Source organism: Haemorhous mexicanus, chromosome 11 (assembly GCF_027477595.1).
Source record: "Haemorhous mexicanus isolate bHaeMex1 chromosome 11, bHaeMex1.pri, whole genome shotgun sequence".
Lineage (NCBI taxonomy): Eukaryota > Metazoa > Chordata > Aves > Passeriformes > Fringillidae > Haemorhous > Haemorhous mexicanus.
In genome coordinates this window covers 1,188,861-1,214,604 of record NC_082351.1, presented here as the reverse complement: position 1 = coordinate 1,214,604, position 25,744 = coordinate 1,188,861, and the positions used below count along the sequence as shown (strand labels likewise).

The following is a 25,744-nucleotide window of genomic DNA, read 5'->3' as shown; positions in this document are numbered from 1 at the left end:
CTATTCTGTCTGGGAATCAAAGGTAGCTTACAAGAAAAAATAACCCAAGACATGTCATAACGGAGACACTGCCAACATCACACAGATACATAATGCTGGCATTTTGTCATTTGAATATATGACCGAGAGTAATCTCTTAACCCTTCAATGTATGTCTTTGGAAGTAGACCAAGACACCCCACACCCTCCAGAAGAGCAGGAAAAATCTGTGTCACTGTACTAGTATGGTAACTGAAGATCTTCAGATAATTTCAGCTAAAATGACATTTTAGCGTTAAGACTGGGGCATGAGTAGGAAATACTGTGATCACACATTTTAATTTTTAAGCCTCGAGAATAATCTGCAACACTGCACCAATGTGTGGCTGCAGTTTGAGCAGGTTTGTTATTACACCAAAAAAATCAAAAACTATAAAGGAATTTCTAAAACATGTCAGCAAGGCCAGTGAGAGATAGTAAATATATTTCAATAACTAGAAATAGCAACTCATGAATGGGAGTGGACACCAGACTTCAGCTGTTCACAGCACCATTCTCTCAAGAGTCCCAATGCCAGAATGGACGCTTCAATAACCAAGAAGAAAAATAATCCAGGTTGCTCTCTTCTGGGACAAGAACACAACATATTCTATGAAAACTTTCTTCTGAAACTTCATCTTTGCAGGTCAATGGGAATTGCCAGAAGTTATAAACATTTTTGTAAGATGCTGCCACCAATACCATTTCTGATTTAGGGTTACCCCAGGTTTCAGTTAAAACAAAAGGCCTGGCTGCTGTAATTACTTACCTAGGTAATGTGGTGGATGAAATGGCATAGGTTTATTAGTTGCCGAGTAATAAGCAACCGCTCTCTTAAACCGAGTAACTTTGTCATCTGTTCTGGACTAAAAAATTTTAAAAAGGAAAAAAAAAAAAAACATCTGTCAGAAGCACATTCCGGTTGGTCACCTGCACGTCAGCACAGGGCTGTACAATAGTTAATGTACATCATATCTCAGAATTAATGCCTATGGACCCTCCAGGGCTGCAGCACTGCTGCAAGAAATGTTATATCAACCCATGTAAGGGTAAAGTTTAAGCATTCAGTCTTCATGTACAGTTGATTCTCAAAGGCAGTGCACACAGGTAGGCTAAAAACCCCTCTGATTATCAAGAATTTAAAGCACTGAGGGTAAACACAGTATTTTCACCCTAAGAAAGCACAGAACATGAAATTAGGACAGCTGAGCCACTGCAAATATCAAGCGATTCCTATTATCAACTGATCAAATCACTGTTTTATCAAGTGCAATTCTTCAACACAAATGTACAGCAAAATTGATTTAAAAAAGGAAACAAGACAATATTTGGCTTTATACTTTACCTGCGAATGTTGAAAAACATCTTTTGCTATGGCATCCAAATCAGTGGTGTCCTGAATGTTGCGGACGTAGTCGGCTACGGCTTTGATCACTACGTCACACGGCGGTAAAACTAACTGGTGAGCACGTACCTGTGAGCAAACACGGCACGTGATCAGGGAGTGGGGCACACAGCTGAACCCCCCTCTACTGACAGCACCTGCAACAAATTCCTAGTGCTCACATGTACTATCTAACGTCTGGGCCTTCCACTTTGTTTTTAAGACTTCACCTTAAACAGGGACTCACACAATTACAACTCACCTCTATTGTACACCTGCTGGTTAAGTATCAGCTCCAACAACAAATGTCAACAATGCTGATTCTTTTACTGCTTTCTAGTTGCACATTTTCTCCAGTACAAAATGCTTAATCTAATTCACCATACATTATAATCTTCACCACACATTCACATATATATGCCAGAAATATTTTGACACAGTTTATTTTCTGAGTGTAAAGCGATAGCAGAACTGATGGAAAAGAGAGAGCCATTGGAAACCCTGGACTTCCACCTCAACATTCAATTGGTTACTCCTGAAAATAAAGGATGACTTGGCCTATGATTATGGGAATGGCTGCTCCTACGTGCCCTGTGTAATCCTATGTGGGGAACAGAAGCATCAGGCCAAGGAACCATCCTGGACCTCTGCAGAATTCCAGGTAGGGAGCAGTGCTGCCAACTGGATCTGAAGAACTCCTTAACTATTAGCAGCTTCTGCTCCCACCCCAAGTGCTGCACAGGCTCACAGAGCCATGAACAAGGTCTCCAAGCACATGTCCTACATTCTAGAGGAAGCCTGAGCAATTTCTAAAAATTCTGGCTGGAAGCTCTGCACAATTCTGAAGCACTCTTCTTGGGCCTATAGGGGCAGCTAGGTTTTTGCTTTTAATCTGTTTGCAAAATTCAGTGATTCAGAACCTGAGAGGTGACTATTATCATTTAACAGTTCTATTTTTAAGATACAAAAAAATTTTGAAAAATCTTTATGAGTCCTTACTGCATTCTACACGGAGAGATCACACTTTACTAGAAAATAGTGCAATTCAGACTTGTCAGAAAAATTTATGCAAAATTCTGACTAATACTTTGTTAGTTTTATCTTTGAAAATTTAAAACCTATACCACAACTCCTTTTCATTTTATATGGGTCTATCATATGTGATTATTTTCTTCCCCGCCCTTATCTGATCTACTTATGATGTGACTTCTTACACTGCTCTCTTCATATTTAGACCATGGAATTCTTGTCTGATACCCATTTTTATTAATCTCCTTCTCATAATGTCTACCCTTTACAAATGTCAGGATATTCATTCTATATCTGGCCATTCTCTACCAGAAATGAGCTCTATATTTTAGAAGGCTAAATTAAACCAAGAAACAGAATGGTCAAGGGACCTTAAAGTCCATCCAGTTCCACCCCTGCCATGGGCAGGGACACCTTCCACTACCCCAGGTTGCTCCCAGCCCCAGTGTCCAACCTGGCCTTGGACACTTCCAGGGATCAAGGGGCAGCCACGGCTGCTCTGGGTACCCTGTGCCAGGGCCTCCCCACCCTCACAGGGAAGAATTTCTTTCTAAAAACAAACCTACACCTGCCCTCCCCTTCAGGTTAAGACCATTCCCCCATGTTCTATAAGTCCATGCCCTTGTGAAAAGTGAACAGTTTAGTGTAGTCAGTGGCAGGGTAATTATTTCTATCTCAGATACTAAAATCTAAGTTTACACTAGTGAATATAGACAACAATAATAAATATAGATCACACTCACATGTAAGTTTAGAGTCACAAATATTGGTGATGAACTTTTGCCCACATTTTGCCAGAAGGAGGAATAGATTTTCTTCTCCCTGGTAATCCAAGTCAGCTGCTGAACACCTCCCATTTTCCTCCTATGTGTAACAATTACCCATCTCTGAAACAGCTGAATCATTCCATGGCTGTGTCATGCTGGATATGCTCTCTGCAGAGCCCTTGCAGAAAGCCTGCACTGCTCCCTGAGTGTTCCTGCAATCTCTGCTTGGAAATACAGTGGATGACAGAAGTAAGCAATCTCCTGTTAATTTCTGTGTTCTCCATGATGGCAATATTGAATAAACCATATAAAGCTGGCATCACGAGAAGACATCACATCACTTTGGCACTAACAGTCAGCTAAGGCCCTGGAAATCTGAAGTCCCAAGTGAGGCCTATCAAGGGCTCACTTGGCATACTGCTACCATTGAGCTGCCTGTAAACAGCCTCAAGATCTCACTAGAGCATACTCTTAAATCCTGAAGTGAGACCTTCTGGAAGTATGTTCTACAGACTTAGAGACATCTCACATATTTGGACTTTCTTCTACTTCAAAGACATCCACAGTGCAGATGTGAGAACATCCTCAAAACTAAGAATATTATGACCCATGCTACACAAAATTCTGAAATGAAAATTGTGAAATAAAAAGTACTTTCCTGATATTAAAGAATAAAATATCCTTCTATTAATTTCAGAACTTTACAGAAATCCAAAATTGTAGATCTTGTACTGAATCATAAAGAATGTTTCTAATTCTGTGTGCATTAAAATACAAGCTAAGTCTTACTGCATGTTAGGGCTAGGAAAAATTCAGACTTGCAGCAGAAGTTACAGAGCATGTGTTGGTGGTTCAAACTTATTTTTAGTGTCACACAAAGCATTTAAGAGCAAAAGCAGCAGCATGTTTTACCAATTTCTTATTAGAAGTTACTTTTTTCCCTTATCCTCTAGAGAAACGTTTCAGACAAGCAACAACAGAGAAAATCAATTCTGGAAGGCAAACATGGGGGTGGGTCCCATACTTGCAGGCAAACAGTTTGGAGAGCTTACACCTGAGAGGGGCCCAGTTTCTTTGCTAGCTGTAAAAGGACTCCTTCAGTTTGTGACAGAGCACTGACAAAAATCACAAGTCACTTATTTGTGCACTCAGAAAAGACTAAGTGGGGAAAGGCAATGAATTCTATAGGGGTACTTGTCAAAATGAGCAACATTACAAACATAGAAGCAGCAAGATAAAAATGTCTTGTGTTTGACAAAATAAACTTGCAAAAATGCTTTTTTGGAAGAGAACAGACTCACATAAGCACAACTCCATGGGATGATAAGGATAGTGTAGAAGTACCTAAGCTACACTTGGGAAAAGCCCCCCAGCTACCCACTGCCTTCAGGAAGCAAAGCCTGCAGAGACTAATCAACACCCCATTTACTGCTGTGCCTGCTGGAAACAGATAATTGGTTCAGTTTCATTTTCAAAACATTAAAAAAGAGACCCTGAACATTTGGTTGCTGCGAGGCAACACACAGGGAACATCTTTTTTTTCCCGTGGTGAGTGCAAAGGCTGAAGATACAAAGAGGAACGTGAATTACGACAGAAAGCAAAGGAGAGAGCAGAAGCACAAGCCAAAGATGTGATACAGGCAGACTTCATGAGACCAATGAACAGCCCAGCACACTCCGAACCTGAGGGCTGGGCTGCCATCCAGAACTCCCCGACAAGCTGTAGGGATGAGCCAACAGAAATCTTCAGAAATTCTATAGCTATAGAAGTGAAGCCTTGCACTTGCAAGTGAAGCCTTCCTGGGCAGGAATAACCCTGGCTACTCCACAGGATGCAGGTGGGCCAAAAGGGACCTGCGGCCAGAAGATGCAGCAGACTGAAGAGGAGCCAGGGGGACACCCTGGGCTGTGCAGGAAGAGCACAGCTGGCAGAGCCAGGGATCCCACTCCTCAGTGCACAGCAGATGCACTCCAGAGCACTGCACTCTGGCTGGGGCTCCAGCCCTGTGTCAGAACAGTTGAGCTGGTTGCAGGCCACCCAGATTGTCAGAGAAGAGCAATTGCTCTGGAAAGGGCTGAGGGAATGGGGCTTATCCAGTGTGGCAAAAACAAGGCTTTGCAAATACAGCCTTCCACTACCCACAGAAAGGTAACTGAGCACAGAGAGCCAAGCTCTTCACAGCAGTATGCTATGCAAAAGCAAAAGACATCAGAGCAATTGCTCCTCTCTGACAATCATACCCTGAAACAAAAAGGGCTCTTCTCTGACAATCATACCCTGAAACAAGAAGGGCTCAGACAGCACACAAGGCAAAGCATCTTCACCGTCAGGGCCATGAAACCACAGGGCAGGTTGCCCAGACAGGCTGTGCAGTCTCCAGCCTTGCAGTTTTTCAAGACTAGTCTAGGCAGCGCCCTGAGCAATCTGCTCTGCCCTCAAGCTCACCACACTTTTCACAGGAGGCTGTACTAGGTGACTTCCTGAGATCCTTTCTGACCTGCTTTATGATGACCCTTGGCATTAAAAAACCCAACTAACAACAAGGCACTTACTTGAAGTATATCCTAATAGTGTCACCTTTGTCATCTGAGCAGCAGCAAATTACCTAAGCACCTACTTCACATATTAGTCTCCCTCTGGCAAACACCCTCTGAAGTCAACAAACAGCAAGACAGGAATTTCCTAGAGAGATTCAGAGAAGAAGCCTAACCTGCATAATCTGGATTGCTTTCTAGAAGCATCTTTGCCTCTCCACTGAAATGGAAGAATGAAGGAAATGGAGTTTCCCTGCATACTCTTCTTATTTATAAAGGGAGACTACATTAAGCTTTGTTTCTAAGGTTACCTTGTGAATGAAGAATCAGCACTTCTTTAGTGGTCTGTGCTTCCAAATAGGCACCAATTCCTTCCAGAGGTAAGAAACTGCCCTCCAAAATTCATTCTGACAGTATTACACATTGATCTTGAAGCTCCATACTGTAACCAGTTTTTCCAGAATAAGAACAAAATTGTCTTTGTCTTAAAGATAAATTTCAAAGCACACAAATAAAAAGCAGAGTAAGATAATGCTGGCTTACAAACAAGGTCTAACAATCAGATGATTCCTCAGAAAATCTATCAACTCATCTTGTTTCAAACCCCTGATTTGGGTGGTCATTTTAGTGAACTCTGATCTCAGGTAGGTGACAGGACTCAAGTGCAGGTCAGCACTCTTATGAGATTTTTCCATAGGGACATTTGGACAGATGAGATCCTGACTCAGACCAGGTCACAGAGCCAGCTTTTGATTCCTTCTCCCTGTTGCAGCAACAGCAATTCCTGTCTCTTCATTTAAATTTGGTCATGGAATCTTCCCAGTTCTGCTAAGCTGACAGCAATTGTTGGTGTCTGCTGAAAGGCTTTTCAGCCAGCACATGGAGAACTTGTCCTGACTCTCGGGTTCATTTCCTTCCAGACGTTAAGGTACGGATTCTTCAGTCAGGCTTTCCGTTTTCCTCCCATCTTCCCATTTCTACTCAGCTGTTCCTGGATTAATACCCCTCCAATAAAAACAGAGGTAGGGGCTCCTTTGGTTTGTTTTTTCCCCCTCCCCAAGGTGACTCCACGGGAGACCCAGCAACTTCCACCAGCAAAGCTGGTCGTTTCTTTTTTAAGTTATCTTTTTTCACTGGTGAACTGGCAAAGCTTCTCTTGCAGGAAAAATATCTCTTTTGCTACAGCATAATAAAAGATAGAAAGAGAATGCAGGAAATAAACTGTACTTTATTAACTGTCACAGTTCTCCCTGAAAAGCAACAAATCTGGCCACTGGAACAGAATCTGCCAGCTTTGATGCTCAAGACCACACTGCTCTAAAGACAAAAGATTAAAATCTTTACACAATGAGAAAAAGCTTTCTAAATCCTGAGATGAATGAGGTGTGGGATTAAAGCCCTTGGTTCCTGAGCAGAAGAACACTCAGTTGTGACTCTAAATAGACAAAACAAAGCAAAGTTTGTAAGCACAGCCCAGGAAGGACATCCTGGGGAAACACAACAACTTCCCCCCATTTCGAGGTTTCATGAAGGCTTGTGCTTTGTGGGACTGTTTTGAAACTATTCCTTGCTATCAGCCTTGTGGTTAATAGAAATGTTTTTTAGGGTTTTTTAAGCATTCATAAAATTTACAAGTAATATTGCTTTGCGCACAGCTATACTGAAGAAATCTCAACAGAGAGCTGTGGTGACATCGCTGATATACTAGCATGTCAAGGAAATTAAACTCAATTACTGAGCTCCTGAAACAAGTCATCATTTCAAACCATGAGCACTATAAAATTAAAGCTGAAATAAACAGGCAGTTGTTCCATTACTAGTAACTAAAGAAGACTGGTTTGCTGCAAATGTGTTCTTCCACCTGATAGCCCTGCCAGGCAGGAGACAGAGGCGCTGGGCTCTGTTTGGGGCTGTGCACTAAAAAAATGGCCAGCAAGCTGCCATGAAATTCAACAAATCCTGTGTTGTGATAGTCTTTCCTCAGTCAGGGTAGTCATCTGGGGCTTTGCATTGCCAACAGTGCAGCAGTTTTCACAGAACCTGCAACAGCCAAACGGGAACTGCTTTCATATCTGATCACACTGGCCAACAGATAAAATCCAGCAGGGAAGACTGCCTATGGCAGGCCAGGATGCTCCGAGGGTACATGTTTCACTTCCTTGGGATGCCAGTTACAAAGCCCAGTTGGCATTTCCACTGAACAGGTACATCTAGATGCAAAGATGACAAATAACTAATTTTCATGTAAGTAATTCAGTATAAATTTGAAGGGCTTTCCAGAAGGTCTAGGTGTCTGAAGTCATAATCTGACCTGACTGACAAACAATTCTACTCAGGCTAGACCACAGGAAAGAATCACCAGAAAGTTTATCAAGCACTTGGAAAGAACCGCTACATTTTAACCTCTTTAATAAAAAATGAAAATACAGGCACACTCACTCATCTTTTCACCTCAAATTTTGAAAGGAAGGAGGAAACATGCATGCAGGTTTTGTTTTGCCACTAGAATGCAGTGACACTTACCTTTCTAAACACCAGAGCGGCAGCAAAATAGAGGATGAGTGTAACATCAAATGTCACAGCTGTTCACTAAGCAATGCATGTGCAAACCTTGAAAATTCTGCTGAAAATCTGGTATCTTAAATTCTACCTTTGACAAAACAAGTTTTCAAGGCTTAATAAGCTTTCAGAACAGAAGGGGAAAAACACGCCCATTTTTGCTGTAGAGATAACTAAGCAGTCTGATAGAATTTACAAAAAGCAGATTATTTGCTACATGGTACACCTTAGGAGAAAGGCAAATATATATATGTATCTGTTGTGGCAGACAGAAAGGTCACTATGATCCCATTCTCTGATGTGTCCAGTTTCCCTTTTATAGCCCTCTACTTGGCAGATGCACGAGGCAAGTGTGATGAAGCAGCAGAACACACATGCTATAACTAAGAGCATCAGGCAATTTACTTGTCTCAACTCCCCCCCCTCCAAACCTACCAAAGGCCGCTTTAGCTTTCTCATGCAATCTGTTTTCCAGCATATTTACACTTTAAATACCAAAAACAGATTATTAGACACAAAGTCAGAGCAGCAGAAAATAAAACAAGAGGGTAGGAAGATATACAGCTCATTATTTTTGATAGCTGAAGAACATGACTAAACAAAAAAACTCTCCTCTTCAAGAAAGAGGAGAATAAGAAGCTGCATTATGCAAGGCAAACCACACTGGAGCTCTGACTTGTGCAGCTGAAGGGCATTGAGGGGGTCACACAGGCTAAGTTTAGCCTCGTAAGGCCACTGACCCCAGGTATCCTCTGCAGTCAGGCACTGGGACACTTGAGGGTGACTGAGCACAAAGGCCTTGCAGAGCTGCTTTCAATTAAGCTATCACATTGCTCTCGTTAACCAGTAGTATTGATTTTAGCTTAATTTCTCCTAGTTATATTAAATTTGTACCTTAAGTGAAGCTAGTGGATGTTCTGGACCAAGTAAACTCCAATGAAAGGAAGCCAAATCTTCATCAGGTAGAATATGATTACCTGGAACATAATGCAGAACTCATTTAAGGGCACTGTAAAGCATTATACACTGTTTCTACATACAGCAAACAAATCTGCAGTCAGTCCTCAACTCCTGATCAAGAGGATTAACAGATTAAACTTGCAGATAGCATTCTGTTACTCCAGAAAAACCTAATTAGCATGCTACTGCTGCAGCAGCAAGAGCTGCTTGGTGTGTGTGAGAACCACTCTTCCATGAAACCAGCTCAACTACACCAGCAACAGAGCCAGGCACAACATGGAGTCCACCTCAAGCCAGTGCATCCTATTAGGGAATCCTCAACAGATTTCACAATGCAGGTGCAAGAGAGTAAGAGCCTGTTCTGTTGCTCCCTGACACATGCTGGTAAGGCCTTTCTGCAGCCCAGCACGTGCCATTAGTGGCCCTCAGGGGAGCTGCCTCTGCAATCTGCACTCTGCTTCACTGTGCAAGCATGGGTCAAGCAGCAAGGCACCAGCCAGGTTTATCTAACCCTCAGGAACAGCAGCAGCTCCAGTTACACTTAGCAGGTCCCCAGTTCCTGAAGTTTCTTTTGATGATCTGACCAAGTCAGATGGGACCTTGGGCTGGCAGCAGGGAAGGAGTTGGGAAATTATTCTGTTGTTTCCATGGACAGAGATAGATACTGTATTTACCACACTGCTCATACCTAATGGAAGATCACCTACATTGGTTTTTTCTTCTTCCAAAGCACATCACACTCAAAAAAAAAATTATGACTAGGAAACAGTTAAAACATTTGTAATAATCAGAGACATAACTAATCAACCTCTGATGGAGTTCAGTGGCTGTGGACCCAAACTTTACAAAGAGCTAAACAGCATGTGTTAACACAATTCTGGCTGAAAACTTCAGGATATATTCAACACCTGGCTTTATGGAGCAGCAGTTTAGTGAATGCAGTGTTCACAAAGAATATTAAAAGATTCTCTGAATATTACAATTGTTTTCTTTCTTGGTAGTTAGTTTGTAAAATCATCTAGTTTGCTCTTAATGCTCCTTAACCTGCAAAGCTAGGCAAGCTGCCTGGTGACAAGCAGATGTCCTCTCAGAGTGGGAAGTCTTTGTGTCCAATCAATACTTCATCCACTACCGAGATCTCCAGCAAGACGTTATTTTTTTTTCATTAGGAGTTAAACTTTAATCTCACATCAGAAAGATTCAACAAGTTTGCATATAATAGCCACTACTCTGGTCAAGGTAAGACTAGACAGTCTTTCTAGTACAGGCCTGCAAAAATCTGTTGTAGCCAAAGCAGGACAGTTCTGTGATAACTGACAATCACTCCTGCAGATGCTACCTTTTAAAACAGTCAGTACCTCTCTCGCTTCCACCAAAACCCCAATTTTGTTTGGTCTCCATCTGTCATTGCAGTTAATCCATCCCCCAGAACACGCATAAGCAGTGTTCGATCAATTCTCACCATGTACAATGAAGTGCAGCAGTGCCTTCTGTGGTCCAGTTAAGAAGTGATGCCTGTACTCACCTTATGTAGTTCTAAAATTTTACTGAGGAGCAGAACAGGATTCCATAACTAAATATGTTACAAAGTGCTGTCACAGTGGGAAAGAGATCAGCATTACATAAGCAACCTCTATTTCTTGACCCGGCTGAACAACCTCAACATATATTGATTTTTCCCAATTTCATGGCTTATTTTAGTGTATGCCTTAGGTTTGTTGGTTTTTTTTTTTTTTTTTAAAGCAATTAGATACTAATTGAAGCTGCTGTCCTTTCTAAAGAGTTCACTGAATTGGAGCCTATATCTCACACTGGATTTGTTTTTCTACTTGCTGAAGCTTGGGTTGCTTACCTTTTTAGAAATTATTCTGAAGTATTTGAGTCAAAAGTTACAAAATAACCCAAGTCAACTTCCTGTTTACATCAGCAGCAATTAGAACAGAAATTTTTAAGAGCATGCTCAGAGGATGCAGTATCCAAGCCACATTTTAACCACCCATTCAAAGAATACCCTTTATATTACAATGCTATAACTATAAACCCCTTCCGGATGAGAAGCTGTAAGAAGGAAAAACGCCTGTAAACCAAGCCAACCAACCACAGTGTACCCAGAATCTCATCTGAAAGCAATCTTTACAAGCTTGCCTTGTTGATACAGTCAGAAAAATATTTTGAGGGAAGATTTCAATAGAAACTTTATCCCTCAACAGAACTCAATCCCAAATCACTTGCCATTGAGAACAATTTTTTAACTGCCCAGTATAGAGTCATTCCTCAGGCATCTCCAACTGTTCAATGTGAGACTGAAACTTTGAGGATGATTTTCCTTTTTCAGCATTCCTCAAATGATTTCTTGGACATAATGACAAGAAAGATGCTGAACACAAAGAAAACTTTAGTTTTCTGGATAGAGAGAAATACATCTGCAGCCCTAAAGCTGAATATGGATATCACAGCTATAGTGATAGTTTGGGCCTGCTGGAATTGCAAACATTAAACCAGCAACTTAACTGTAATTATTTCAGAACACATTTTTTTATTCCCACCCAAAGTACTAGCAAGGGGAGTTACACTGCTGTACCCAGAAAAAAATTCACGTGCCTTCCCATGCCATCAAATGCTCACTCATTCCTTCCCATTGTGCTTTTCTTTAATCTATTGAACACAATCAAAAAAGATTCAAAGAGGCCACAGCAATAAGGACAGAATAACCTGTGAAGCCAGAGAAGTTCTCGGATATTCAACAAAAATATAAAAATTTAGATTAGAAAATGAGCCACCCTAATTTAAACATATTCCATGCTACACGCACCTATATGCATACAGGAGCCTAATATTATATTAAAAAAAAAAGTTACTGTATTACCAAGGTTGCAAAAGTTAAAACATGTTACCCACACTTCAAGCCAAACTGTATCTGCTTGTTGTCAGCTTATATAATCACTTCCTATCCAAATACCTAAGGTTCCTAAAATTCACTCACATAAAAATAAGAAAAAAACTCCAAGCACAGGAAGATCTTTGGAGTATCTTCTGTTCTAACCCTGATTTCCATGAACTTTATTCTGCTTATTCATTCTGAATACATACACATAAGAAATGCAAAGGAATACTCAGAACTAAACTTGTAGCTGACCTAGGGGTTTTTAATCTTTGTACCAATTTGACAGGGAGGGAAGAAAGCAACCAAATCTCTCAACCGTAATCATGTGAAATTACCTCCAATTTCTTTCTCCTAAGAACGTGCTGAAAACTATTTGGTCATAAAAGACAAGAGAGAAAAAACAACCAAGAGTTTCCTGCATAAAACTGCAAAGCCTTCAGAAACTTTATCAGAACTTATCTCACCTACTGTTTGATATAAGCAAGCAAAGCCCCAGCAGGCCATGCAGCTGGAATTATGTGGCGACTTAAAGCCACACCTCCCATGAAGTCCATAAAGCATATCTGCAACTGGGAAACTGCTTTTCCAGCAGTAGTTATTACTCACTGAACTGGCATGCCCTAACTTATTTATAGACTCCAAAACAAAATCAAGCAATAGTGGTCTGTCATGCAATTCCTGCAACAGCAGCTCAGCCATCCCTACTGTTGCCCTCCCTCCCTACACCTGTGCAGGCAGGAAAAACAAACTGACAAAAAAGCAAGTCCAACTACTCAAATACTTGTGGCTGTCTACTGCAAGACCCACTGGATCTTTCCTTCTTAACATAGAAAGTGCCTTCCTGGACTGGGAACAATGTTAAAGACCACTAAAATATTCGCATTTAAAACAGTAACACAAAGCCTCTCTCACTGAGAACTTTCAAAGAAGTTTTATTCCTCTATCCTGCAACCATACTGAAACAAAGTGAGTGAGAAACTAATATGAAAATCCAGTTATCTTAATTTGCTTGCACAGCATGACAAGATTGAGAATATAGCTGTTCCCAAAAAGCATTCAGAATGCTATTATAAATAAATCTTATTCATTGGAGTCAACTTTGTAAGTACTTAATTCACTCTTCTGTCTGAGAGAGTATGACAGTTATTCTCTACCACTGCTATGGAAATAGAGTGTGTTAAAACTGTCACATTTAAGCAGAAATGTGAAACTGGAGCCATTCCCACCTATGCTACTGAGTATGAGAAGCTCATGGGCATGAGAAGCAGGAGTGCTAAGAAAGTATACAGCCAAAACCAATGGAATGGTACAATGTCAGTCACTTGTGCTTTCAGAAATGCGGAGTTCCACTCAATTATAGCTCAGTATATTTCTGTTGCACCTGACATGCTGCCATATCTGTCCAATACCCATTTCTGAGGGGAAAAAATGCCTCAGCAAACCCAGCACCTTCACTCCATAGGTGTTATTTTTAGGTAGAATTCAGGACAAAAGCATACTTCCCGTCAGGAAAGTGTACCACTGAAACTAGACCTCATACACTATACAGGACCCAAACTAGAACCTCAACTGTCCTGATTTCCCCCACCCACAGAGAACATTCTGGCTAGGCAGAGCTCAGATGAACCCTTGCTTTCAACTCTTCTTTCTAGACAGCCACAATTTGCATTGCTCAAAGGTTTCTATAAACTAGGCATGTCTGACCTCAAACACACATCCAGTCCACCTCAAACAGCAGGAATGTCTGGAAGAAAAGGGTGCCTTTCCCCAGGTACTCTGTCAAATTACACACAAATTATTTTAACACCGTTAATAGCAACTGAAATTGTAAGGCTGACTAGCAGCATCTTCACTTACCTAAAAGAGCAGCAAAAATAGGAAAGCGATTTGGATTCAGGTCCAGTTGCTTGGCAACTTCATGCATTAGGTATTGGCTTGTTGTGAGGCTTTTCCCATTCCGGCTCAGTTTTAGGGCATGGGCACTGAAATAGTAAGGGATGTTGCACAATGCATAATCGGAGTCATATGCAACCAAACCATGGAAACCTTTTTCTCTGCAGAAAGCAATTACTTCTTGATGATGATCCTCAATGCTCTGTGCAACCTATAGTGGAAGACAGAGCAATTAGCTTCAGTAAACGGAAGCACTGATTGATCACAACTATTAAGATGTAGTGGGTCTTTCGGAAACTATACATGTGAATTTAAAATAATACTCGAGATATTTTTTAGGTAATTAAAAAAATCCAGTGATGCAGCACATACAAACAGGATGTAAGGAGGACTCAGAAGCACAGCACACACTTCTGGAAGCCTGCATGCTGCAGTGGCATTGTGTCCTAGTGAGCTCATCTGAAAAAACTGCTTATTACCAGAAACACTTGAACTCTGAAGACATTACTGTTCCAGTGTCTGTACCAGCTCATGGGAAAAGCCTTAAGGCTGTGGGTACTCCAGCAGTTCAGCACACCAAGATGCCCCCCATGATCAAACAAACCCACGACACCTTTTAAAGTTTTTTGAGCCTCTTTTAAACAGGCCAAACACAACCCCAGATGAACCGAGAGAACTTTGTTGACCTCTCAAATGCAAACCTTGCTGTATTAAGCCAACTTTTTTTCCCATTTCCACCTTCAGCCTAATCCCTTCGTGCACAACTGAATCTGATGGTGCAAACTGCTTTGAGTTTTTAGCCCAAACTTCACCTCTCCACTCCTGTTGCCTAGCAAAGCACATATTTTAGGCTACAGAAATCAGATGACTTGAACAGACATGTGCAGGGAGACATGGGCCAATGCCTAATGCTGGATATATAAAAGGAACCCTTTCTAACCAAGAAGCTTATGCTGAAAGTGAAAGTCCCACGAGGACAGGTCAGGACCTACAGTCCTGCATTCCAACACACCTTCAGAACTGCTACAGTTTACAGTATGCATACAAGCACACTCAACTACGGCAAGCTGAAGCTTTGGATTCCTAATGCTTCTGCCATCCACAGACATAATACACATTCAGCAATACAGAAATCCTCTTGGAAGTTGGGTGTTGATATAACCCACCCTCACTGAGTAATCCATTTTAACAATAGAGATAGCAAGTTATCCCAAAATAGACTAGTGAAAAACTATTAGCTTCAGTCTCCACAGCATACATGAATAACCACAGCCTTAGTGCCAGCAAGGCTATTTATTTCCTCTGCAGAACAGGAGACAAGGTCCACAGCCCCTGCAGTCACCCACAACAAGTTAACAGTGACCCTTCCTCTTCTACTCACGTCTTGCACTTGCTGAACCTGATGCTGAACTACTGTATTCCAGAGAGGTATGTCAAATTTTACTTCTCCCATGCACCTTTGTGAGATACTCCCTTTCAAGCCAGATTGTGAGCAGCAAAACAGTCAGCACCTCACCGGCTCCTGCAAACAAAGACCAGCTCACTAAGCTCTCCCTACTACTAATCCTACCATCCCATAGTCTTCAGAAAATGTTACTTCTTCAGAAATTTCCTTGACGGACTGTTTTTAAAATTTACTTTGTTTGTGAGAAGAACACACACACACACTCATTTTTCTTGCAATGATGCTGCCCTCTAGCATAAGGTGTGGGAGAAATGATAAACATTTTTGGAAAAAAATTTAAAGACATCAGATTTACATAGTTCCTAACTAAAGGAAGGCAACTTAGGCTTTACCCCAGCCCCACCCACCAGTCTTCACAGGTTTTAAATTAGAAAAAACCCTCCGATGTTTTTTAATGAAGGGTAGATAGATTTAAATTATGTCCATATCTCTAAACCCAACCTCTGCATACACAAGCAGCTCTGATCTATAAAAAACCAAGTGAGAACTCTTTCGGCAGCACTAGTTGTGACACGGGTGTGCAGACAACGCAAGAGGAAGCTCTGTGTGCAGCTCCTCTGATTTTCTATGAGCTATTTCCTCTACCTCCACAGCTTCCAGTTCCCTCCCCATTTTATAGAGCTTTTTAACCCAGCACGAACCTTCTGTGTGCTCAGGGAATACCAGAATCCATGTTCAAATAACTGAACCATCACAAGGAAAAGAGCGGTATTTACCAAAGTACAGTTAACCCACAAAGCTCTAACAAGACAGGAGTAAGAGATACTCTCATGGCTCTCAAAAATGCAGAGGTACCCAGAAACACGCAGGCTTCAAAAGCTACCCTGGGAGAGGGATGTGGTAGAAATCACAGCCAGGAATTTGGAATCATTCTCAAGACGAAATCTTGTGTAAACATTAATGGTGCTGGCTCAGAAAGAGAGAATCCGGCCTGAGTAAATACACATGAGCACCTTTAGGTACTGAGAACAAAACAGTCCCCCCAAGTATTAGTTATTAAGAACTCTGTTACCTAAATATTTAAATTTCAGCAAACCTACTTAGCATAGAAGTTTCTTTTAAGAATTATTCTCCCCAAACTGAAAAACACCAGGTCACAATGAAACTAAGAACCCGCAGGATATTTGTTATAACCTGGAGGAACCTGTTATTTTTACATCCTGCTGAAACCATCTGTGAGTGATTTATAATTGTTCTGGATAGAAGACATCACTTTTTCTCCTGTCTAATTACCAAAATGGATTAAATTCATGGCCAGTTCCTAGCCTCACATAGAAACTTAGTCCAGAATCAAATGCTCCTAAAAATATGAAAATCAGTTTCATATTTAAAATCAATCAGTATTCTCAAACCCAAGTGAGAAAACACTACAATTTAACAAGTGTTTTATGCATATGCATTTTTTAAAATCACCTATGCATGTAAATAAAAATCACACTTTCAAGATGCATATGCTCTGTGCCCATCAGGAGGGATACACCAGAGTGAGAGTGAGGAATAAAACTGAAGGAAGATTTAGAGAAAAACAGATACATGTAACAAAGCAGATTTAGAAATATAATGAATCATGTAAGAGAAGAAGAACAACAGAGAAGCAAAGTGCTTTAAGTTCAGCAGTATCTTTGATGTGCATTATGCATGTGACCACTATAACCATGAAACATCCTTCCTAACCTGAAAATTACAACTAGATTTATCAGCAAAGTTTCTTGATAACTGAAAAAAACTGAGGCATCAAACAGAAATTGCTGATATCCTTCCTGTCCCCAGGACAGCTGAGCAATGCAGAGAACCAATGCAGTTGGGACATGCATGGTGGTGGCTCAGTGGTGTGGACAGCAACAATCTCTACCCCCCACACCCCTCACTATCTGGTAACAAACTGCCAACTCCCAGGGCTAACCCAACACAGACAAATAAATATACAACTCGTAAACTTTCTCCATCAAACCGGGGGGATATTGTATTTACTGAGGTTTTTCAAGTTTTGGGTATTTTTTTAATGACAGAAAAAGGGCTCAGTATGAGTGTGCTCACACTCCTATAACTGCTTTCAGACATTAGGAATAAGGCCTGTCACCAAAAACCATAGGAGCAAAGGAGCTAAAGCAGCTGCAATGGAAAGTAAACAAAATCCTACAGGGTAATACCACTGTCAAATGCAGCAACTCGGTTCAGATCTAATGTACCTGAGTCAGGTCTGTAACAGAAAATGCTTAACAAACTAACAGCCACTTCAACATACTTATTTACAAAACCACTGCAAGCACTAAATTCCCATTGATATCAAAACAGCTGGCTTCCTGTTGGGTACTATGCATTTCTATGTAGCATTAAACAAAGTCTCTACTTTAACACATTAAAAGAAAAAAAAAAAATCCTTATTTTACCCCATTCATTGTTTTTACCAATGATCTCTAGGTCTCAATAAGAAATGAGGATGATTTCATGGGGCAAATGAGCCCCTTCACTGCACGGGCTCTAAAACTTTATGATGAAAGCACAAAACTATTTCCTAGCTACAAAAGGTCCCCAAAAGTTCAAATGATAGGATGTTTTACTTATTGTGCAAATTCCCACCATAACACCATTTGGCTTCTACGATGACCAGGAAAAAAGACTGCAGCAGACGCGGCCATAACCTCCTCACTTTAGGCAAGGCCAAGCCCAAGCCATCACGTTTGGCAGAGCTGCACGTGCCCTGCAAGAATGAGCTTTGCCTCCAGTTGCAGTTCGTTCCACACAGGCTTTGCCTGGCACAGCGGCCCCGGCCTAGTGACCCAATCCCTGCCACAGCCGGGGCCACCACAGGCTGGGACCTCCACTGCCGAGTGGAGTGAACTCAGGATGCCTGTGCTCCAGCTTAATGTTCCTCCACAGATGGGCCTGGCCCAGCGAGCAGGGCACTACGAGGGAGCAACATGATTCCTGCCCTGTTGGCAGAACTAGGAGAAACTTCACCCAAAGCCACCTGTGGGGTGAGATCCTTGGAGAGGCCTCTGTACCCCAGGGCTGCAGCCCAGCCAGAATGTTTCCAATCCGCTGAAAGGCCAAATTGCATTAACATTAAAGTGCTGCTAGGGTTCGAGCAACTCCGAAGGTTACATAATATTTTTCTACACACAAAAGTAATTTAAGATAATAAAGCACGAAGACGTGCTTCCCTCCTGCTGCTCTTCCTTCCCCAGCAGGAAGGTGAGCAGGCTACTCCTAAAACTGCAGCTTCATCCCTGGGCTTGCTTTTCCAGCGCCTTGTGTTTCAATATACACAATCGCTCAGCTGAACAGAAACCATCGTAAATCAGGAACGCCATGTGGAGAGATGCGACGTGGTCATATCCTGCAACCTTTGAAATCGTAGCCTTCGAGCGCAAGATGGCCATGGAGCCCAGCTCGAACAGGAAGGGCTGTTTGTGGGGCTGGAAAACTGAGGCTGCCCCTTAAGGAGTTTAAAAGAAGGACTGTCAGCTTGGCACTGCTGATTGCACAAAACTAGAAGTGTGGCTGTTATGGAGTAAGGAGCCAGTTAGTCTACAACTGTTTTTAAAAGCTTGTTGATATTGAGAAAACGCTGAGCAAACACGAGAACCTCCATAAAGCCAAATGTGGCACCCCTGTGTTTTTTGCAGCGAGCCATTTCCCCTTCAGCACAAGTTTAAAACACCTCGCCTCAGCCGGGAACTTGTTGCAGATCCAGCCTGAGCGAGAACTAAACTGATTATTTTTTCCTTCCCTCAAAAATTAATTACAGAGATGCTTTTCGCCCACCCGCTCTCCCCTGCGGTACCACAGCCCACAAGGCAAGAAGGGACATTTTGAGTCAACGGAGCGAAAGAACATGGAGGCAGAAGCCGCCCTGCTGCCGGGCCGGGCCATGGGCGCTGCCAGTCGCCCCGCCAAGGCCTCCCGGCCTCTGGCCTTGGGGGGGCGGCGGGCAACGCCATGTAAATAAACCGAAATCCCCCGGGGATTGAGGCCGCCGAAAGTTGTGCCGCCCCCGCGGGTCTGGGCGACATTTTGAGGCGCTGAGGGGAGCGGCTGAGGGTGCCCTCCCTCCCCCCGCGGGCAGCCCCCGCTGCCATCTTGGAGCCGGGAGGGAGCGGCGGGGAGGGGGCACCGGGACCCCGGGCCGGGGGGGGACCCCGGGCTCCTCCTCACCTTGATGTGGAAGCGGATGAGGGCCAGGCGGATGCAGTGCGCCATGCAGACGGGCGGCAGGAACCAGACCTTGGGCGGCGGGGTGCCCTTGTTCTGGACGTGGCTAACGATCTGCTGCGCCGTCTGGCGCTCGTTACCCTGGCGCTTCACCCACTCGTGCAGCCGGGCCTTCTCCAGGGCGCCGTTGAAGAAGACGAAGAGCTCGATGTTCCCGTTGAAGCAGGCCTTGGCCAGGGCCGCCAGGTAGCCCAGCATGTGGTTCCACTGCCCGCCGCTCACCCAGTCCGTGTAGAAGCCGCCGTAGAGCCGGTGCAGGCAGTTGTCGGCGTCGATGAGGAGGCGCAGCGGGGTCTGGGGGGGCCGCTGGCGGCCCCCACCCACGAGGCTGCCCCGCGCCAGCTTCTGCAGCTCGACGGGCACTACGGCGCTGGGGCAGTGCTTCTCGATGTAGTCCTGGAATCCCTGCACTCCCATGGTGAGGACCGGGCGGCGGCGGCGAGCGGGCGAGTGGGGTCCCGGCGGCGGCGGCAGCAGCAGCGGGGTCTGGGCTCGGGCCAGGCGGCGCGGCGGCGGCGGCGGGCGGGCGGTGGGAGCGGTGGAGCCGGGTGGGAGCGCTGGCTGCCGTCGGTGGCCGATCAGGGGGGAGTTGTATGGATTAGTGGGGGGCTCATGGCTGCCGCGGCCGCCATGTGCTGCGCTCACAGAGCCATGGCTCGGGGATCCGGGCGGCTGCGGCTCCGACTGCCGGGGGGCGGGGGAGCGGCCGGGCGCGCAGGAAGCCAACCCGCCGCCGCCGCCGCCTGCGGCAGCGAGAGCGGAACGGGCGGGACTTGGCGGCGGCGGCGCCGCTGCCACTCACTCACCCCACGGGGCCGCGGCGGGAACGCGGGGAGAGCGGAGCGCACTCGGCGCCGCCCGTGCTCGGAGCCCGGCGCCCCTCACAGCCCCCTGCCCTGCGACTCTGGCCCGGCCCGCCCGCGGCCGTTGCATAACCCGGGCATGCGCGGGAGCGCGGCGGAAGCGAGTGGCGGGGAAGGGAAGGGAAGGGAAGGGAAGGGAAGGGAAGGGAAGGGAAGGGAAGGGAAGGGAAGGGAAGGGAAGGGAAGGGAAGGGAAGGGAAGGGAAGGGAAGGGAAGGGAAGGGGAGGGGAGGGGAGGGGAGGGGAGGGGAGGGGAGGGGGCCGGAGGCGGGGAGCGGCGGGGGGAACCGGAGCAGGGGTCTCCCGGCTCGGCCCGGATTGGCCTGGCCCGGTCCTGGCCCCGCGCTGCCGGCCAGCGGCGCTCCATTAGCCCCGCGGCCACCGTGGCGGGCCCCGCTCGGGAGAGCGGCGCTCCGAGCACCTGTTGCTCGGGGTGTTCGGCCGTGACAGGGCAGCAGAAGTGGTCTCACGACGGTTCGTTTCCGGTCGGGGAGCCAGGAGGCTCTCGGGCAGGTGCCGCGCCCGACCTGGCCACAGCGCCTCCGATAAAGGTGACCGGCTGGCCTGGCCTCTCCCGGCTGAGCGTTTGCTGCTGCTGGTAAAGCTTCCAGATCATAGAATACCCCGAGCTGGAAGGGACCTGCAAGGATCATCGAGTCCAGCCCCTGGCCCTGTACAGACACCCCAACGATCCCACCCCGGCTATCCCTGGCAGTGCTGTCCAAAAGCTCCTGGAACTCTGGCAGCCTTTGGGGACATGACCAAACCCTGGGGAGTCTGTTCAGTGCCCCAGCACCCTCTGGGGGAAGAACCTTTCCCTGATGTCCGCCCTAACCCTCCCCTGACCCAGCTCCAGCTGTTCCCTGGGTGCTATGTCTGTCCCAGGGAGCAGAGATTGGAGCTGCCCGTCGGGAGGAGCTGCAGTCCCTGGGGAGCTCTGACCTCAATCTTCCCTTCTCCAGCTGAGCAAACCAAGTGCCCTCAGCCACTCTTTGTAGGGCCCCTCCAGACTCTTCTCCATCTTATTAGCTCCCTTTTGGACATTCTCTAATTGCTTAAGATCTTGTATCGTGGCACCTGAAACTGCACACAAGACTTGAGGTGAGGCCACACCAGTGCAGAATAGGGATACACAGTCATCTCCCTCAATGATTTTGGCAGCCTTTTCACCTTAGACATGCTTTAAGTGGCAACTGCTTGCATCTTGAAATCTGTCATCCACAGGGCAGCCAAACTGTTGCCATAACTGGTAAATGAGCATAAGTATTAACTACCAGGGAAGAAACCCATAAATGAGCATTACTATCAACTACTGGAAGAAACCTGCTCTTCACTGCACAGGCAGCGAGGAATTAACCATCTTCGGTTTTACCAGAAGAAATTATGTTTTAAAAGGCCAAGGTGCCCAAGCTCAAGAGGTTGCTTGCAAGTTTATCATTGCAATAATACTGCAGCACCTGAGCAGTTCTCTGCTGTTAGGGTGTTGGAAAACTACAGGAAGTGTCAAGCTGCTGATGCTCTGTGTTCACATTAGTATTTTATTAATGAGGGAAAGCATATTGGTAATGAGATTTCAGTCAGGCTGGATTGACACCCACAGTAAATATTCCCAACAGGGAATAGCTGTTGCAGCAGGAGTGGGCTGGCTCACTCCCAGGCAGTGAGTGCCATTCATGTGTGTCTGAGCCCACCTGGTGCAGCATCAGCATGATAGAATAAAGAATTCTGGAAAAGAGCTATGGAAGTAATCAATGACAAGTGCATGTTTCTTCTTGGAAACCTCTTTGCAGTAATCTGAGAGTGTGGTTTCCTAAGTAAATATTCTGATCTCTTTCTGAATTACTTTTCCCTTAGAATTCTTCGATTACCCTGTAAGAATAGATATGTTATAGTAACATTGAAATAATAAAACAATTTGGAAGAACTTTGAGGAACACACAAAACATGGTAGCAGGCCAGTAGTGCTAATAGAAGGAAAGTGGATCGAAGAGAAAGAACTTCAGAATTTCAAATATCCTAAAAATCACCAAAATTTGGTCAAAATAACAAGTACTGGCGTATATGAGGTGCCTAAAAATCAGACTTTCAGACAATCCTGCATGTATCCAATGCTCCAACAGTGCAAAACTTGATCACAAACAAGCCATTCTCTAAGTAGCCTTGTGAGTAATATCTGAGTCAAGAAGAATTCACTTCTTGTCGTTAATTGTGTCACAGGGTCTTTCAGTTCAGTAGTCTTAGGAATGGCAAATAATCTATAAATAAGAGATGATGAATTTGCTTGTGTCTTTTTCTGTTTTGTTATTTAGGAAGAAAACTAGTCCAGAGCATGTGCCACCAGCAGCCTGGCTGTCAGCCTCCTGTCAGGGAGGCACAGCAGAACTGACACTGCCAGCTCATGCCCAGCCACAAACATAGCCCTCCCTCCCCAGTGAGAAGAGAGAGGAAAAGCATAAGGGGAAACAAGGTGCTTCCAGAACTTATTTAATATAAACTAAAACTTTGGCCAGACAAGAAGACAGTGGAAAATAAGTTAAATTTATGGAAAACAAAATTACTCTGGAAAGCGGGTAGATTAAGCTAGACTTAAAGACTAATTAATCAAAAACACAAGGCAAACAAGACATTTTTTCATCAACCAGCAGCAGAAAGCCTGCAAGATTCATCAGTCTTCTACTTCAGCACTGAGATGTGTGTTCCACAGTTCCCAGGTGTTGGTTATGTAAAGGAAGGGTTAATAGCAGTTGGTATTAAAGTCAGTGACTCATTATCCAACCTGAACAGAGGCAAATTAGGAGTGGCTCCCTCAAAGGAAGGAACTGAACAGTCAGTAAGGAGAACTAACGAATAACCAAATAACCGTGTCAGAGCAAGGACAGAGATGAATGTTATCAGTCTAGTCTTGGTTCCTCTGTTAAGGAAAGTCAGTTCCACAGCAAGATGAACATGGAGGCAGACTGTGGAACAGACTAGCCACTGGGACCTGAAAGGTACAGTCTGCCTGAGAGCAATAGATGCATGGGAAACACTTGTTCAGTGTAATTTCCCTTAATATTTCTCCTGTTTTCTCAGCCTGGTGTGTCTTGCTGTGGACCTGCTGCCCCAGAACTTCGCTGTTCTTGCTGCTGTAGAAGAGCTCCCAGCCTTCACCTCACTGCCAGGTCTACAAGTGGCCATGGGCTCACCCCCTGGGCAAGTGCTTTTCTGCATTGCTACTTCAGCACTCACAGTTCTAGGCATGCGTGTCACTTAGTCCAAAAAAGTTGCAAAAATAAAAGAAATTGAAGAAAAAATGTTGAGGTTTAAAAAAGTATTGGGGATAAAATTTGTCACTTGTTGCAATCTTGCTCTGATTTTGTATCATCGAATTTGCTACCACCTGCAACATCCCTTTCTTGTCTCTTATGTTGCTGCAATTAAACTATACACCATCACACAACATTTATAGAAGGAGGTTTTTCATGTTCAGATATCTCCACAAAATATCAACAAACACCATCTTGCTTAAGCAATAACTTTTTTCAAATATCTATGATACTTCGGATGGAACATTTTTCTCTTCAGACAAAGATGTGCACGTTGAAGGCACATCACTGAGTTATTTAAAGCACTTACTGCTCTCTGCATCAGCTCTCTAGGGACCACCAATCTAAAGAAAAGATGATTCAAAAGGCAGCATACTTTACTAGAGCCACTGCTATACTCAAACTCAAAATTTTTGATTGTCTGTAGAGGCCAACCCTTGAGGGGTTTGGCCCTGGGCACATGTGGGGTAAATGATGGTGTTGCTCCAGCAAACTTTTCGGGCAAGAAAACGACTGGTTGTGAGTCTTCCGAGCGCCTGGGAGAAGCAGGCTGGAAGAGGAGGGGGGCAATGACGCTGGCTGAAATAATCCCTCCTTTCAGAGAACAAGCAGTGCTTTCACAGCAGTGGATGCTCAGCCATAGCACACCCTACACAGATTGCATCGGGGCTATTCGCTGCCTTTGATTAGTTTTAAGAAACAAAAGCATGAAAATTTTAAGTTCTAAACTTGAATTTGCAAGAGAAAAAGCATAAATAATAAGGGCATTATGGAGCAGGCAGTGAGAGCTGGTGGGGAGCAGTAGCACTGCTTCAAAAACCTAGAACAGTAGTGTGCTGTTCCTGTGCAAGTTGTGTGAGACATACTAAAAGCCAGTATTTAAAGTCCATTCAACTGCAGTTTTTGCAGAACCATCAATAATATTATGAAAAGATACTAATAGAATGCTACAGGTTGTAGCAAGATAAGATGTACTTGCCAGTGGTATGGCGAGAGCACATCTGAGCTAAAATACATCTACTATGGCCATTTCAGAAGAGCAGCTATTTACACTCCCAGCACTTTAAAACCATGTCATTTTTGTTGGCATTTATGAAATTAACACAAGTATCTCAGGCATGAAAGAAACAGATTTAGCTACCTAAATGTGGGGTAGGGCTGCCTGGTTTGGGAATACCATCCATGCCAGACCTTCACTTTCAGTCTGCTACAGCAGCTGAATTCTTCATCTTGCCCAAGCACACAGCGGCACGGTCTGCCGGCACGCCACCCATAGATGTGGATCACTCTGTTATTTGTCTTACCATGGTCTGCACCTATTTCATCCCTGCAGTTCTTGCTGCAGAGTCTAAAATGGAAGTATAAAAAAACCCCTAAATTTATTTGAATTTCAAGGTACAAAGTTCTGGTGCTGTGCCTGCTTGAATCAGCATATAGGATGAAATGAGGTCTATAAATCAAAGTAGTGGCCTGGACATAAGGGATACTTTGTGCTGTTGCCTTTCCTGTCGCATAATGGCTCTCCCATGTCCATACCAGAGGCAGAGCCACTACTCCTGGGACAGGGTGCTCCTTGAGCTGGTGCAGTTGGAGAAGCAGACAGTCCTGTTGTCCAGAACTGGTCCATGAGCCGCCAATTAGACTGCTCTGAACGACAGCATTCTGTTCAAAGGGCTGCTAATTGTATTTTAATGATGATTTAAATGCTGCTGCTGATAATTTCAGAGACATCCAGATCACTAATTACTCATAGTCTATGTTGAACTTTAAGCAGGCGCAGGCACAGCACTGTAGAAGCATCAAGTAATGTTATTAATGTTCTCAAAGGCCTTCACTGTCCTCCCACATGTCAAAAGCATCATCTTCTG

The 25,744-nt window shown here is 44.3% G+C and overlaps 1 protein-coding gene and 1 long non-coding RNA gene across 6 annotated transcripts in view; one reads left to right on the top strand and one right to left on the bottom strand.

Moving 5' to 3' along the window:
• FAM120A (family with sequence similarity 120 member A) overlaps window positions 1–20,422 on the bottom strand; it is a 47,869-nt gene extending 27,447 nt beyond the window's left edge. For 2 of the 3 annotated variants that reach the window (XM_059856038.1, XM_059856037.1), the window contains exons 1-5: window positions 19,653–20,422; window positions 13,994–14,240; window positions 9,187–9,269; window positions 1,364–1,492; window positions 788–884 (exon numbers count right to left, since the gene is read on the bottom strand). In XM_059856038.1, coding sequence (XP_059712021.1) covers window positions 788–884; window positions 1,364–1,492; window positions 9,187–9,269; window positions 13,994–14,240; window positions 19,653–20,126 — 1,030 coding nt within the window. In that variant the 5' untranslated portion in view covers window positions 20,127–20,422. The remainder of the gene's footprint in view (window positions 1–787; window positions 885–1,363; window positions 1,493–9,186; window positions 9,270–13,993; window positions 14,241–19,652) is intronic. The other variant, XM_059856036.1, reaches the window with a different exon arrangement.
• On the top strand, window positions 19,989–24,010 carry LOC132332086 (uncharacterized). 3 transcript variants are annotated; one of them, XR_009487787.1, is made up of 3 exons: window positions 19,989–20,127; window positions 22,881–23,038; window positions 23,644–24,010. It is a non-coding gene; the product is annotated as an uncharacterized LOC132332086 (long non-coding RNA). The 3 variants fall into 3 exon arrangements; XR_009487786.1 differs by lacking the exon at window positions 19,989–20,127 and adding an exon at window positions 20,856–21,169; XR_009487785.1 differs by lacking the exon at window positions 19,989–20,127 and adding an exon at window positions 20,857–21,122.
• Window positions 24,011–25,744: the final 1,734 nt, after the last annotated feature.